The sequence below is a fragment of the Pleurodeles waltl genome, chromosome 7 (genome assembly GCF_031143425.1).
Source record: "Pleurodeles waltl isolate 20211129_DDA chromosome 7, aPleWal1.hap1.20221129, whole genome shotgun sequence".
Lineage (NCBI taxonomy): Eukaryota > Metazoa > Chordata > Amphibia > Caudata > Salamandridae > Pleurodeles > Pleurodeles waltl.
In genome coordinates this window covers 808,709,688-808,726,427 of record NC_090446.1, presented here as the reverse complement: position 1 = coordinate 808,726,427, position 16,740 = coordinate 808,709,688, and the positions used below count along the sequence as shown (strand labels likewise).

Here is a 16,740-nt window from a genome sequence, read left to right as displayed (position 1 = left end):
CTGCACTGCCCATGCACCCATTCTCAACACGCCTTTTCATGGCAGTGCTACCGGCTGGCAGAGAATGAGGTCATAATCCCCAGGGCAGCGCTGCCCTGGCAAATTAGGACCACCACCTATCGCCAGACGGCAGAGATCTCTGATTCTGGCAGAGTTGGTGGTTCCTTAGAGGCCCGATCACCAGGTTTGTAATGTGGCGCTCGGACCGCTGTATTGGCAGTGGTCTGACCGCCATCCACGAGTATGGCAGTCTAGTGATCGCCAGACTCGTAATGAGGCTCTATGTCCTCTATCCTCTGCTGTCCACTTTAAGATACTCTATGAGCAATGGACTGTTATCCATTTAACAAGTGAATGTCAATCATAAATGAAATTAAAACCAGCGCTATGTTATCTGGTCTAGATAGAGACTTACAAAGAAACTACAGAGTAAAACAGTTGAAAAGAAAATATAATGTTTGAGTTATGATATTTTACATTTCTACCTAATCATTATCTTGAAAAGCAGACAATATGCTTCAGTTCCTAAAAATAAAACCTATTTATTTCTGAAAATAATTAATCGTAAATAAGAAAACAGAAAATTTTAAAAATTATTTTCAATTAAAAATAGAGAGACAATTTAATTTGTTTTAAGCAGATGACTGCAAGCATCTAAGTGTTTTTTCTTTTTCCATTTGAAGGTGAACACTTCCTTTCTGACCTCTCCAGTGCCTTTCCTGTTTCTAGTGCCTGCTCTTACAGAATAGGTATATCATCAAATATAGTCTGATTATAGAACGGGAGGCTGCATAGTGTTGCAATGCAGGAATCACTGAACTCTAAGCTGCAGTTGTTAGGGGATGATGTTTCCTGTGTAGAAGGTGGGACTTCCTGCAGAGGAGCTGGCACTTCCTGTTAAGAGGTGGGATATCTGGGGTTAGACCTATGTGTTCAGGTTGGACTTGAAGCCACCTGACCTTTCGTATTACTCTCACATTAGGCATCACCACGGGGGGGGTGACAGACATTCAGATGATGGGTAGGAAGGGGGTGGTTAGCTTTAATGATAACACTGCACTTTCTTGACATTCTTGAAAATATCAGTTGAATTAGAATTGCAGCCTCTAGCTCCATAATTGTGATCAGCTCCACAAAATAAAATACGTGCACCCCGCCTCGGGAACTTAAAAAATAGAAGTAAGCCTTGGGGCGGTTAGAAGGAACGAACGGCTCCGACTATAAAATAAAATTGGCTTGTGTTCCCCTTTAAAATGTTGTGGGAGTACATTTTTGTCTGGAAGCCAGCGCTGTAAAAACAGAATCTGTCCATGACAGAAAGATGTTGAGTCAGTCTCAAGCCAGCAGCTTTCAGTAATGTCGATCAATCAAAGAATAACACTGCTAGAGTTTTTCTTTAAATGTAGCTATAAACCAGACCCAGATTGGAATTTTCTATTGTGCGGATGGGAAGAGGCACAAATGAAATCTTCCTTCTGCTCAATAACTGCAGTGACCGAGAATCTGGACCAAAACAGCCACATACACAGCAAAACCATGGAAACTTTTTAGGCTGAAAGTGTATATATTATATTACATTTGTATCTAGACTAGAATAATTAGGGTGAACTTTTCACCTACAAATCAATTAGTTCACTGGAAGCCAAACCAGACTACAATATCCAGAAAGCACTGGGCTACCAAACAAAAGTTCAGGGCTCGAAAGAGTGTCCGCAGTAACACGCAGGGGGGTGGCCAACCGACCCAGAATGATTGCCAAAATATACCGCGGTTCTTTTCCAGACTGTGAGTTCCGTGTATTGTTTTAGTTGCAGTACGGGAAGAGAAAAATGTGAATTCTTTTAAAGGTAAATAGTGATCGTGTATGGGTGTGCCATACTTACAGACGCTCCAGTTGCTTTAGGTCCTGAAAAGCACCACGTTCGATGACACTGATCTGATTATCTTCCAAATGGCTGCAATGAAAGTAAAAAGGGACTTAGAATATACAACCAATATAGCATTGTGTTATGTGTGTGTGTATTTTTTTTGTCTACATTAAAAGTGCTTGGCCATAAGCAACAAAAGGAGTGGGGATTGATTAAAGGCGAGCAGTGATGTAAATACGTAGATCACCGAACGTACGGCAAATACTACATCAGCACGATTACAACTGGCAAAACTGCCACCCCTATATTGTAGTAAAGCATTTTCTGACATTGGTAATTTTGTTAGCAGTAATTCACTCATTTTTGACATCCGCAGAGAAGAGAACATATGGATTTTACATTACCACGAATCTCCGTCCATACATACTCAGAGCCTATTGATTAGTGTTATGAAGACAGGTCACAAAGTGTTAATGGGAAACATGCAGGCCAGACTATTAAGACCTAAAAGGAACCATAGCCTCAACTAATCTGATACTGGCAGGCAATACCACCAAAAAAGCATAGGAAATAATGTTCATTTCCCTGTAGGGACGCTGAAATAGGGTAAGGCGTGCATTTTCCTTTGCCACACTCAGGACACTGACACAGCTGTAAGACTGCATAAAACAATTAGAATCCTTTTGTGCCTCACGCAGAACCATCCATCTCCTCCCACTATGCGCAGAATATAAATTCATAGCCCCAAAACCCACAAAAGGTGAAGGTGAGGAATGCTTACAATTTGTCCAGCTGTTGGCAATCGCTTAGGGTAGCATTTCAACCCATCATTCTCTTGCCCACTATGCCAACTCAGATTAGACCCAGCCATATGCAAATCAGCCTTGGTTAGCCCTACTCCAATCGGAATCATATAGCACAAACCGTCAAGCTAAGGCCTTTCTGAACCGGAACGCAAGCAACCCAAGACCGGTGTCTCACTGATTGAGGCTTTTAATTCAGGTGTGGCTTAGTTTCAGTGGCCACAGCTACGTTATTAGAAGTCTGCAGTATCTACATAAATAAGCACTGGAAAAGCCAATAATGCTTGCCTTGATGACCTGTTAGCGTGGTATTTGCTGATGCAAAGCTGTGCAGCATCACCATAAAAAAAAGAAAAAGAAAACAAAATGGCATGTTGACGCTGCAACTACTCTGCCAGCATCATTCTGTAGTGTGCACTTGTATGACCATGCATATGTCACAATACATGTGCACAACTATGGACTTTTCATATTGAAGATGGTAGATGCCACTTAAGTTGGTAAATTCAAAGAACTGCAATTTTGTTATGTGATTGTGCTTTTGAGATAGCAGAGCTGCCTGCCTCTAAATATTGTAAATAAATAAAAATATATTAAAACATCTGTGACTGGAGGGCAGCAATGAAGGGGAGCATTGGGTATACCAAGGGACAAGCAATGGGATGTGGGTGAAGGAGTGAGTAAGCAACCAAGGCATCTGAAAGAGCTGTTTAGAAAGTGGAGCAACCCAGCAGCAAATAGAAGCTGACAGGCCCTCCCAGAAAAGTAAAACACAAAAATTACCATGAGGGGTAGAAAAGCAAAAGCAGACCCTGGTGGAGGTAAACAACAGATGATCGAAGCACATGATTGGAGTGCTTACTTAAACAAAAAAAAGGTAGTTCCCTAAATCCCAGCATTGGAAAGACAACAATGAAAAGAATGATAACAAAGCTATGCTTCAGGGAAGAGACAAACACAAGAGGAAGGAAATCCATTGAATAAGAAGTAAATCATAATAACAAAGCAAACAATTATTAAGCAAAGGGAAGGTTCTAAACCCATTGTAAGGTTTTGGATGGCCCACAAAAGACTTTTGCATACAGATAATTAATTACAGTGCATATTTTATTATTGCAATGTTGATGTGACATCACTACTTTATAGATGAAGTTGTTGCAGTTGATCTCTGGCATCACAATGTTTGCTGCAGCAGAAAGTCGAAAGCAGCTTTCAGACCATGATATGGACTGTGCCTCCCCTAAAATAAGTAAGCAGACACCTCTTTCCAGTATCATCCCAAGTAAGCCTAATGTGACTGATCACAGTCAATATAGAAAACAACAAACAATTATGTGACTCAATTTATTTTATGCACTGAAGCTAAAAGTGGCAGAGAAGGTATCTATAGGTATATATAGGTATGTACGTTATACATAATACTATGTTTGGAAATGGACCGATATGTTGCATGCTAAAAATGAAGGACTTCATTGAACACTGACTTATTACCAGAGTTTATGAACATCTCTTTCATTTGTTGCATCAAAGGGACCTAGCTCTATTTAGTGAAGGAAGCAGTTGAGGACTGTCAATATCTATTACAAGAAATAAAGTATTCATTCCTAGTACGTACAACAATACTGCAATCCACAACCTGATAAAGAATTACAACTTCTTTCATACTTATGGCTACAATGAGATGGTTTCACAAAGGTATTTATGAGTAGGTGAAACAGAACTCCTCGAGTAGTCAAGCTTTTCGGATGAAATGCAGTCTCCCTGTATCTATTTGCTTTGCACCAAACCCAAACATAGCAGTTAAAAATAACATTGCATAGATATGCACTGTCACCTTTTTTGCTGTGTCTCATGTGACAAAGAGACATGCTCTGAGTGACAGGCATGTATTGCATGGAGATTGCTAGGAGAATTGTTACAGAAAATGCAGTCTGAGGGGGGTGCTTGGCTGGTACATTTTCTCTCGGTGACGGTGGATGACTTAGCTACATGAAAAGTCCAGTTAAACATACTGTAATATATAACAGAAAAGAATAGCAATGCAGTGAGCTTAGATTCATAGTTATATTACTTTAGAATGATCCAAATAAAATGCCCCCATTTGATCTTTTAGCATATAGGTCCCACTCATCACACTCTCATAGACACGTTGCATATTGAGAAAATGCCATGTGAGTGAACTGTAAGAACAGTTGTGATCTGTGTAGCACAGCTGGTATTTTCTAGCTGGTCCGGGACAAAGAAATAGCTGTATAAGCATAGTTTAAATCTTTTAAGTCATGTTAACAATTAGGATACAAGCAAGAGACCCTAAAAGAAGAGCGTAGAATAGTCGGGCTACTGGGTCCTAAATGGTAATATCCCAGGCTGCAGGCCCTTTTGATTAGTAGTGAATGGAGGGAAGGTCAAAATGAGCCATAATTCATAAAAATGGTCTGTTTCTGGTTTATTTACAAATAAAATGTACATTTGTGAGTAATTTATACATGTAATTTGCTCTTATATTTTTTAGAATCTTTCCTAATTTCGGCTATTAACAAAGCTCCAAGTGCAAAGTTACTCAAAAGTGTAGCCTTACAAGTCTCTACCCAATGTAAAAGTGGGTGGAGCACACTTACAAGTGTAGGTTACTAGTGCAATAAAAGAAACAGCAGTAGTAAATAATGGAGACACAGACTTAAAATAAAGCCCTCTAAGAAATAATATTAAGTTTATTAGATTATTTAAAATAGTTAAGAATATAAATAAATACAATTTAATGTTGAAAAACAGGTTACAATAAAATATATTTTTAATTTAAAAATGAATGTAATAATAACTTTTAATAAACTGTAATTAAATGACTTCTCATTAATCCTACACATTACTTTTAATAATAATAATAATAATAATAATAATAATAATAATAATAATAATAATAAGAAGAAGAAGAAGAAGAAGAAGAAGAAGAAGAAATATAAACATTTATTTTACTTTAGGTTGACATTATTTTTTTTAATTTAAACTACAGAAAAATATTTTATTTAATTCCAGTCTTTTAAGTTAATTAATGTTTTAATTTAAAAATTAATGTATTAGTGCTGCAGCATGTCTAATTTAATTCTCTGTCATATATATATGTATAGGTTGAGAAAGGCGGAGACGCCGAAACGCATTCCTGTTTGGTCATATTAAACCTGATTTTGCACATTCACGGAGTGCCGGTTTCCTTATTGAGGAATAAGGTTTTGTTTTTATACATATACATATATATATATGGATTAACACTATAGTTTAACATAAATCTATGTTTACTAGTTTATTATAACTATTAAACATTTCTAATGTATCCTTATAGTTTACCAAAGACAGCTCTCCACCTTGACTCTGGAGTTTTCCTATGGCAAAGTACACAGGAAAGTGAAAAATGTTTAATTAGCCAAATTGACAGCTTTTGAAAAAGGTGGCAGTACGGGGAAGTAAAAATGTTTAAGTGACCCCCACACCACGGAAGCCAACTTCCATGGTGTGAGGTAATTAGTTTTTGTTTATTTCAAAAATAAAATACCAATTTGAGATTTTGTTTTTGAAGAAACAAAAACTTGTTAAAAGTTTGATGGGTTGCTATCACGTTTGACAGATCTGTCTGTCAAACGTTTTGCTTATCCACAGAAACCGCCGTGGCAACAGTTCCCGTCAATGACTAGAGTTGTCTGCTGGGCCAGCAGAGGACTCTAGAACCGGAGGACAACTTAAATAATGTCCTCCAAAGTCTAAATCAGGCCTACAGTTTCTATTGATGGAACAAAGAATGTGCTGAGACAAAGAAGAAAACACTTTGTGATCCCATATGGAACTAATTGGCATGAAACCTTCACCTTATTTAACTTCGACCACCCAACAAAATGAAAGTGACATATTATTCACAGTCTGTCACAGTGCATCTGGAAATTAAGTCTAATCTGATGCACTAAGCTTTTGATCCAGTCATAACAGCTACGTAAATCAATTAGATCTGCTTTTTGCTGGCATACAATTGGAGACTGAAATCCCAATTAATTTCCTTGACAACCAGTTTTGTACTTTTCAACATGTTGGCACAAGAGATTTCAAAATTCAGCTTATGCAACTAAACACTTAAGTGAATATACTAAAGAATATAATATTCCAAAATGTGTTTTGTGCAGCTGACTCCAGTGATTGATTACATCCCACATGGTATTCACAACAGAAGTGATTAGATTATTCTAGTCAATTAACAGACAAATGATTATTGCTTGATTAAGGACAATAATAATTATAGTCACCTCTAAAATGTATGGATAAATTCCTTAACTGTGCTGAACATTCAATGCACTGAACAAGCTACATGCAAGAATATGTCATTGTACCATTCAATAACTTCCCATTCTTCCAATATGAGTCAAAATATATCATCATATTACACAATTCTAGCACTATTGGGTCAGAATATTCCATCACTGAATGAGTTTACAAAAGCACATCCTATAAACAAATATCTACAGATGAAAGAATAGAAAGTACAAAACTATCTACAGAATATAGAATGGAGGCCGTTAGTATACTAAACATAACATTATATTTAATCAAAATATACATAACAAATATTTAATACCTAGGAATATATTTGAAGTAGAGAAAAGTGCATAAATGAAAGATGTGATTTTCTAGTCTAACACAAGTCTAACATTCATTGGGGAAGTGTATGTCTAGGAGTATTGAGGATTACTATTCTGACTCCAATCCAAGGAAAATTGGGAACGTACATACAAAAAATGGGTTCGATTTTTTATTTTAATTCCAGCCCTACAAACAATGGGGAAAGTACATGAATCAAGAAGGCAGATACATTACTCTAACTCCAATCTAAATGAAATTGGGCAAAGCAGAAAACTAGAAAGGTTGAGATTTACTACTCTAAAACCAGTAACAATAATTTGACAAAGTGCATAAATTAAAGGGGCTGAGATATGGAAAGTACTAAATCAAGGGGGTGAGATTTGCTGACTCCAATCCAGCAACAACTGGGGTTAGGATTTCCTATTTTACTCCAGGCCAGCAACCATTGGGGAAAGTGCATAACTTGAGGTAGTGGGAATTGCTATTCTACCTCCAATCCAACTAAAATTGAGGAAAGTGCATAAATAAAGGGAGTGAGATATACTATTATAAATACAGACTAATAATAAAATCATGAATTCATAATTTATGTCAACATTTTCAATAAATTACTGCTAAAGCTAACCCCAAAAATAACCCACAGTCTGAAAACATTTAAAATGCAAGTATAAAAAAAATAACATCACAAACAAATCAAAAGTTAAGGATATTTTTTAAAAAACTAGAAAAATTACAAACTAGAACACTAGGATGTACTATATTAAACACCTTAATAGTTTAAGAAACAATAGTTTAAATATCAATATTATTACAAATAAGAAAAAAAATATATCTTTCCGTTAATATTATATCCATCTATATTTTCACTGTCAAGATATTTTCACCGCAATATTGTGGTCAAACGATGTTTTGGTGTCTAAAGTAATAAATTAAACATACATCGATGATATCAACAACAGGTGTATGACAAAGCATTCACAAAGCATAAAACATTGTTAATTTCAGTTGTTATGTACACATAGCAGTTTACAACAAAAACACATTATCACAAGTAACAAATACATTTATAATCATTTTAACAGGCTCCATTTTGAACTTTGGTCATTATTTCATCTTCCTATCTCTCCCCCTCCATTTGCTTAATCTCATCTCAACTCATCGTGATGCATCTCTTGTTCACTGTTGTGTATTTTTTTTTTCAAATCTTTTTATTGGTTTTTGCATTTTGCACTGACATTACATTTGAAACATACTGTAATCTGTGAACATGACAAGAGCAAGGATACGGTTATTGGTTCGTTAGTTATTTCGTTAGTCATTCACGGTTGCAGCGTGCCCTTTTCTAGCACTGTCATTTGCAAGTTATTTGTGTAAACTGTCACAGTGGCAGCTGCATGTGAGACTTAAGTATAAGAGCAAATTGTAAATTGAGTGTCAGAACTAGGAGTAGGAGGGAAGGGAGGGGTTGTCAACTGGGGAGTGAGGTTTGGTAGTGTTAGATAATCAATCAATCAATCAGCGATTTGTAAAGAGCACTACTCACCCGTGAGGGTCTCAAGGCGCTGTAGTAAGATAATGTAAGATAATGTACCTGGCGATTGGGAAAGTAGCTGAGGGGAATTCCCACGTGGGGGGCAACTACATGTGTACATAAGGGGTACTTGCCCTGAGGTTTGAGGCTTCACTGATTCAGTGTGAAGGGGTGCAGAGGGGGGAGCTTTCTGCCATGTGTTCTTTGAACTGAAGGAGCATGGTGTTTCAAGCCGCCGGAATGGGACATCTCCGTATGCGGCAGGCTTCTTTCTCTCCACCTCTCCCCATCGGGACAGTGTGGTATTCCACTTAAATTGGGGGGGGGCTTCCGAAGCATCGCTACAAGGTGTTTGGCTAATAGGAGGGCTAGATTGGCAAAACTGGTCCTTATTGCCTGGTGTTTACGGCAGAAGAATAGTCCCAATGCTGTGGTTGTCCATGTTTTGAGCGTGTCCAGCTCAGTGACCGTGCCTATGGTGGTGTGAATTTCATCCCAGTAGTGCTGGAGCGCTGGACAGGACCAAAACATATGTTGGAGATCTGCTGTAGCTTGAGGGCATCGTTGGCATGTTAACTCGGCCACCAGGAATAGTTTATTTAGGCATGGGGGGTCAAATAGGTGCAGTGGAAGAGCATATAGTGAATTATTTTGAAACTTGCATAATATGGTCTTGGGGAAATCCTGTGCCCTGGCCCACATCGAGTCATGTAATGGCCTCCCGATATCCTCCTCCCAGCTCTGCCAGAGGAGGTTAAGGGGGGCATCTATATGTGCTCTGGTGGCTTCATAGAGCCACCTAATAAGGTGGCAGCCGTGTCCCATTAAGTACAGCGTATGTATTACCTCGCGCTAGGGTGGCTCTTCTGTAAGGGGTCCCCATAGCGAGCACATGGAGGCCAGGAGGAGCCCTTGCAGAAGAAACTGCCCGGGGGATAGCACAGTCTTGTTGAAGCTGGGCAAAGGTCAAGAGCTGACCGTCTCGGAACAGGCCCCCCAGTGTTTCATCCCATGGGCTTGCCATTCCGATAACTGATCAGTCATGAAAGGGCCTGCCATGCTAAGGAATCCCAACAGTGGAATATTTGGGGCATAGGCTATGACCTTGCTGGTCAGGGGAAAAGTTCTAGTGAGACATTTGCGGGCTACCCAACCTAAGAGTAACCAGGAGTGGTGTAATTTGATAGTGAGGTGAAAGAGCTGCCAAAGCATATATTTGTGAATGAGGTACCCATTGGAGTTGGGCCGAAAAGTAGTAAGATTCAAATGACGGGGCACCAAGACCTCCCTGGGACACTGGTAGTTATAATTTGTGACGAGCTACCCGGTGTCTGCCCATATTCCAGAACAGGTCGCCTAGCAGCTGTTCTAGGGCTGGAAAGAAGCTTTGTGGAGGGAAAATGGGTGGGTTGACAAAGAAGTAAAGCAGCCTGAGGAGGACGATCATTTTAGACAGTCCAAATTTTCCAGTGAGGGCCAGAGGGAGTTTCTGCCAGGATCGCACCTGAGAGTGCATGGAGGTGTATGCTTTGTGAAGGTTGCCCTCAAAGAGGTTGTCCAGGTAGTGCGGAGCCATGGCCTGCCAAGTTAGGGGTGCTGGACCAATGATGTCCAAGTGCAGTGGAGCCTCTTTCCTGAATGGGAAGTTGTAAGACTTTCCCCAGTTGACCCAGAGATCAGCTGCTGCTTCAAAGTCATGGAAGGTGGCTCTCAAGCGGGTAGTGTCAACACACGTGTCCTGAATGCAGAGCAGGACATCGTCCGCGTATAGTGATAAGGCATGCGTATTCCCGTTCTCTCATTTTCTGTTATGAAGGTGGCTCCTATCCTTTTTCCCTTCCAGTCTTTCTGTTCAGATTATTTGTGAGAGGATAAAGCCTCAGAGGATCCCTTATATCCTCATGCAGGAGATAACCAGCAATAGCATGTATCGTGTTTCACAATACAAAACACCAAATCTACCAACCATTGTTTAAGAGTTTTCAAATTTCTTCCTGCCCTCCTTAAAAAAATGATTGTTGGTTGAAAGTGCCAGGGCAGTGTACTCCCTCTTATTATCAGCCATTCTATCCCCAGAAGGCCACCAAGTGTGATGGCTGCATCGTTATGTTTATCATTTCAGTACACACTGCAAATATTTCCCTCTAGTACTTTGCAGCGTTATGGCATTACCCAGCCAAATGCATGAAGTCAATACCTGTTGTTCTACATCTACAGCATTTATCATTGTGTCTTAGTCTGATTTTGAATATTATTACTGGTGAATTACATTTGATGTAAGCATTTAAAATGCACCAGCTTTTGTTTACTGTTTACTGAGACACATTTTGGTTTGGGAATGGAAGAATAGTCGTTCGTCTTGAGTAATCCTGATGGGCAAGTCTCTCTCCCTGACTCTTCTGGGGAACTTCAGGGCTTGCTTGCTAGGTTGCTGACATCTTTGTATAATATCAAAGTCTGTTTTCTTATTCTTTACACTGTTGTTATCTTAGTCAGGGCATGAAAAGGTCTATGTTCCTCTGTGAACCATCTGGCATCTGTCTTAAAAATATTTAGCATCTTGAAGTATGAAAAGATATCCAGACTCGTCATGCCCCCAACTTATTTAAACAAACTATACATCTGTGTTTTTTTCTATAAATGACCCAACTTTGTAATCCCCAAGTTCTGATATAGCTTTAGGTTTAAACATAGCATTTATCTTGGGGTTATGAGCTAACGCAATATTAGGTGACATAATAAATTTAATAATATGACGCCACGTTATACAAGGCCCACACATGCGGTCAACTGGATTCATGTGCTCTCTGAGTCTATTATGATTTCCCAGTAGTCTTGTTTCCTATAGGATTGGATCTACAATTTCACTTTCAATGTGCATGTGCAGAAAGGTTTCCTTTTTCCAAACCAATATTTAATATGTTGCACATATGATAAATTATAAGCATGATCAATAGCAGGTTCTGTCATTCCCCATTTCTCAGAGGGAAATGTTAATACTTGATACTCTTAATATCTGAATAGTACAAAGTAAGACAACCACTTAAGTCATAGAGAGTTAATTCTAACAGACCTGACTGATTATCCCAGGGGTAGAATGATTAATTAATGCCCATATTAAGGCATCAAACACTTGTGTGTCACTTGAAGAATGGCCCCTCCTGACAATGTCCCATTCACATCATAAGAACCATATTTCATAAAATCAAAGTGTTCAAAATAAGACCAACAGATCCTTGTTAAAGAGAGAGTTGACCTGCAAAATATATGTTGGCCGTGGTACTGTTGTACAGATGGAATACATGAGAATCAAATTCTAGTCTAAAAGGATCCTCTTTCACATCTATCTTACATGCTACAATTTGACTGTGCAGTTTGAAAATGTATGTGAAGATTATTTTTTATCTGTGTGGAAAATAAGCATTTTTGATATAATAATCTGGGTTTTTGCCAATATGTTTGTAGTCACGATCACTGGTCAATACCTCAGATATGTCAATGTTGGTGTTTCTGCATTTTTGGAAACTTTGTTAAATCTTGACACAAAGTTGTTCACCTCATGGTAGGCCAAACCCCCTTTTTACCCTTTCAGAAAATGCACAAATCAAGGGGGAGAGATTTAATATTCTAATTAGGCCAGAACAGAACTCATGGAGTTTTACTCCATGGAATTTCACTGAGTTACAAAACAACTCTGCAAGATTCAGTGGAATTCTGCAAATGGGCAGAAATAGTCATGTAGTATTGCTCACACTGCGATTTAGACCCTGGAGCTCGTTTGGCACTGAAAAATCAGCATGAATGGCACCAAGCGGCATGCCAGAAGGCACAGCTTCCCGAGATGATTTTGCTGCCCCTCTTTCCTACTTAAGCAGCAGGCTTCTTGCCTTATTGTAACTGCCCAGGTTGGAGAAATCTCACCAGGTGCCCTCCTAGTGACTGAAAATGAAGCTAGGGGATGCCAAATCTCGCTGGTGCTTGCCAACTTACTGTTTTCAAGGCTCCTATCAGAACAAACTCTGCCTCGGGGGGTATTTGGGGGTATTTGGCCGGAACTCCGAGTTTCAAGCATAACGAAGAGTGGCCGAAACGCCGCCAATTCTGCCGGTGGAGTGGAATATATACACTGTCTCAAATTTTACCTCTAATTCAACTGAAATTTGAGAAATTGCATTAATTCAAAGGAGTGAGGTTTGCTCTTCTAACTCGAGTCTAGCAATAATTGTGGAACGTGCAAAAGTTCAAGAAATGTACTATACTAATTTCAGCCTCTCAAACAGTGAGAAAAGTGCAACCGGATGTGTGAGATTTATTATTCTAACTCCAATCCATCTACATTTGGTGAAAGTTCATAAATGTAAAGGGTGAGATTTACTATTTTAGCTGAAGCCCTACAAACATTACAAAAATGACGTAAATCAAAGCGGTGAGATGTACTTTTATAATGCCACTCCAGTTAAATTGGGAAACATGAGTAAGTTAAAGAGGTGAAATTTACTATTCTATCTCCAGCCCTTCAGACATATAGGAAAGTGCATACATCAAGGGAATGACATTTACTTTTTTTTAACTCCAACCCAACAAAAAATTAGGAAAGTTCAATGATAAAAAGGGTGTAGTTTACTAGTCAATCTCCAACCACAGAAAATGCATACATTAAAGAGGGTTATATTTACTATTGTAATTGAGGTCCTGTTCCTATCACTGCACTAGAAGTTTGCTACATAGTTCATTGCAGTGCCTGACCAAAAATTGTACCAGAATACACTATCTTCTAATTATATTGAACATAGACAGGCATTAGGTTACCGCCTTTAGTTCCTAAAAAGTGAAGAATCTGAAGATATTTTTGATGCAGAAAAGACGTTTGCTCATTTTTTGTATGCTTCCATTTTGTATATTTCAGCTCCTCACGTCAAGGCAGTTTCAAAGAGCATCTATCAGCAGTTCTCAAAACTTCGAAAGAGAAGGTCAAATTGAGTATTCCGCCACGCTGGTATTTTCCCACTAGGCTGTGTACGAGGAAGCTGCATTGAGACCAAGCATGAAAGCCTCAATGACCTAATGCTCGTTGCAGCCTCCTGTGTGGAGCTGAACTGAACCATCTTGGGATGGCTGATTTGGGTTCTATTCCAGCCCTGTTAAAAAGTCCTCCCATTCTAAAAAACAGTTAGAAGTCAACCTGATGAGTTCCTACATCATGGTACACCTGAACTACCATAACATAATGTTCTCTGGTCTACCCAAGAAACACATGGCCAGGCTGAAAGAATGTGCTTATGTCTCCATAAGTGGAACCACACCAAACCCACTTTTAAGGCTCTCCCTGAATATCTGCAGATATTGACATCTCGCTATGCCCCAGCTGGAAGCCTTGACATAATGTCTCCCCATCTGATAATCAAGCAGTTCTTCAAGAGGATCATATTCTGAGGACCTTATTACGAGACTGGTGGTCACAAGACCGCCAACCTCGCGGTGACAGTCAGCCCACCTCAGCTGTTGCAGTCGGACCCCCACATTACAGGTTTGACGGTCGGACCCCCAACCCACTGCTGTCCCCGCCCTGATCCATGATTCCAATGGGGATACAGCAGTCTTGGTTGTAATCAGCCAAGGCAGAGCTGAACTAACCTTGCTCTCTGGCAGCCTTTTCATGGTGGCTTCCCTACCATGAAGAGGCTGGCAGAGAACAAGTGCAGAGGGCCACAGGTAGGGCCCTTCCCAGCACCATCGGAATACGCACTGTCTGCTTTGCAGACAGTGCGCATTCCGAGGAGGATGGTCGGCCCCCCTCTGTGCTATGAGATAGTAATCAGCTTCTTTGAGGGAGACGAGTGCTATCTCGTAGCACTGTTCCCATTAGTCAGACCGGCAGGAATGCTCTATTTCAAGGTTTCCCTGGTCAGCCAGGCCAGGCCGGAAAAAACCTTGTAATAGGGTGGGGGCGGGACGCCATGGCAGTGGATTCCTTCCTGTGAGTTTGGGGGTCCCGCATTGGAACCTTTTCATGGGAGTTTCCCGACCATGAAAAGGTTGGTGGAGAACAAGTGCAGGGGGCCCCCTGCCCAGCACCATTGGAATGCGCACTGTCTGCTCTGCTGACAGTGTGGAATCCAAGGGTGCTGGTCGGCTCCCTCTGTGCTACGAGATAGCACTCAGCTCCTTTAAGGGAGACGAGTGCTATCCCTTAGCACTGAACGCAGCAGGAATGGTCTATTTCAAGATTTCCCGAGTCACTCAGGACAGGCCGGCGGAAACTTTGTAATAGGGTGGGGAGGGAGGCCATCACCATTGCAGTGACGCCCTCCCTGCGAGTCAGTGTCCTACGACACCCGTTAATGGCAGAATGCAACTAAAAATGCAGTACTCTCATCTGAAAATGTTTCTTAGATAAAAGATGCAATTTGTACTTACAGTACTCGGAGGTTCTTGAGTCCAGCGAAGTCAGTCTTAGTGATCCGGGTGATATTATTTCTGTCCAAGTCTCTGCAATGGAAGACACAATCCATTCAATATGCAATGTAGAATGTGGCAGAAGCATGTCACATCATCAATGCTGTAGATCTGTGAGATAACTCCATGTCACTGCACCAATATCAGCTTTCCTTAAACAATTAATGGTTAATGGTGTTTCTCATTTATTGTGAACCAATTTCACAGAAGTATCCTATGAATACAATGGTCACTGGAACACATTCTCTTGTGTTTTAAACACATTTGTAAATAAAAGTTCAATAGACAGTTCATGTCTCTTACAATTTGTACCACAGGGCATGCATTGTGATGCTGGCAAGGCCTAAAAGGCCCAGGTGACTCCTGCTTGCAACACCACGTGCAGTATAGGACATCAGACTGATTTGGCAACATCATGGTGGACTAATTCATACATGTGCTAGCATGGCCCAGGACATTCAAGTCATGCTGCAGTCACGAGATATTTCCCACATGCTGTTTGATACATTCTTAAGGTTGGACAATTGGCTAGAATGGGAGGTATGGTGCTGCAGATTTTGAATATGTTAAAAGAAAACCATTGCTTCTGAATAATTTTGATCATAATCTTGCACAGTTATTCAGCTCAGGGTTTCCATGACATATAGATATGCTCTCTCTTTGTAAAACTGATCCACCAGAGTCACTGATTTACACATAAAATGCAGGAGTGTTTCCTTCTAGAAAGCATTCCATGTACCATTTACACCCAAAAGGTGAGGGCAATTAGCAATGGCAAAAATGTGCACCATTGGAGCCTATCAGTAGGCACTAAGACACAGATTCACAAAGGTTTTCCATCTGGTTTATGTTACCTTTTTTAAAGCAGAAACAAAAACCTTTTGGGTATTTACACAGCAAAGCAAATAGCTATTAGTGTTGCTTTGTGGCAATGTAGAAAATGAGCACGAAAATATTGGATAATTGTGAGTCTATGCGAGACCATGCTTTGACATAACTAAATTAACCTTGTCTTCTTTAATATGGTTCCCTGTGCACAACTGGGGACGAGGATTGTGGGTACGAGACGGGGAAGGGCGATCTCTGGTACCTCAGCATTCGGGCTGCAAGTGTAGTGACGATCACAGAGTGGGCTTCTCCGTGTATTTGACACATTCGAACCTACTGACATGAGCCTGGCAGGCCACCTCTTAAGGTGCACGAGCGCCGGAAGGAGAAAACCAATTCCGACACGAGCATGTGGAGCTCGAGCCTGAGGGGATCTGCACTCGCTGATCCCCAAACTAACCACTGTGTAGGAGTTCCTCCACTTAGCTACTTTGGAACAGAAAAAGCGGCCGAGGGAAAAAAGGCTTTTCAGTGTCAGATACGCCTGCGTTTTCCTGGTAATTACAGTGAAAGGGGTTATTCTAATCCTTTCCCTCTCCACAACAGGCGCCAAATTCGGGAAGGGAACAGGATT

The 16,740-nt window shown here is 40.2% G+C and overlaps 1 protein-coding gene across 1 annotated transcript in view; it reads right to left on the bottom strand.

Moving 5' to 3' along the window:
• The window catches only part of SLIT3 (slit guidance ligand 3), an 892,819-nt gene that overhangs the window by 828,796 nt on the left and 47,283 nt on the right, over window positions 1-16,740 (bottom strand). Inside the window, exons 2-3 of the mRNA XM_069199342.1 lie at window positions 15,240-15,311; window positions 1,884-1,955 (exon numbers count right to left, since the gene is read on the bottom strand). Coding sequence (XP_069055443.1) covers window positions 1,884-1,955; window positions 15,240-15,311 — 144 coding nt within the window. The remainder of the gene's footprint in view (window positions 1-1,883; window positions 1,956-15,239; window positions 15,312-16,740) is intronic.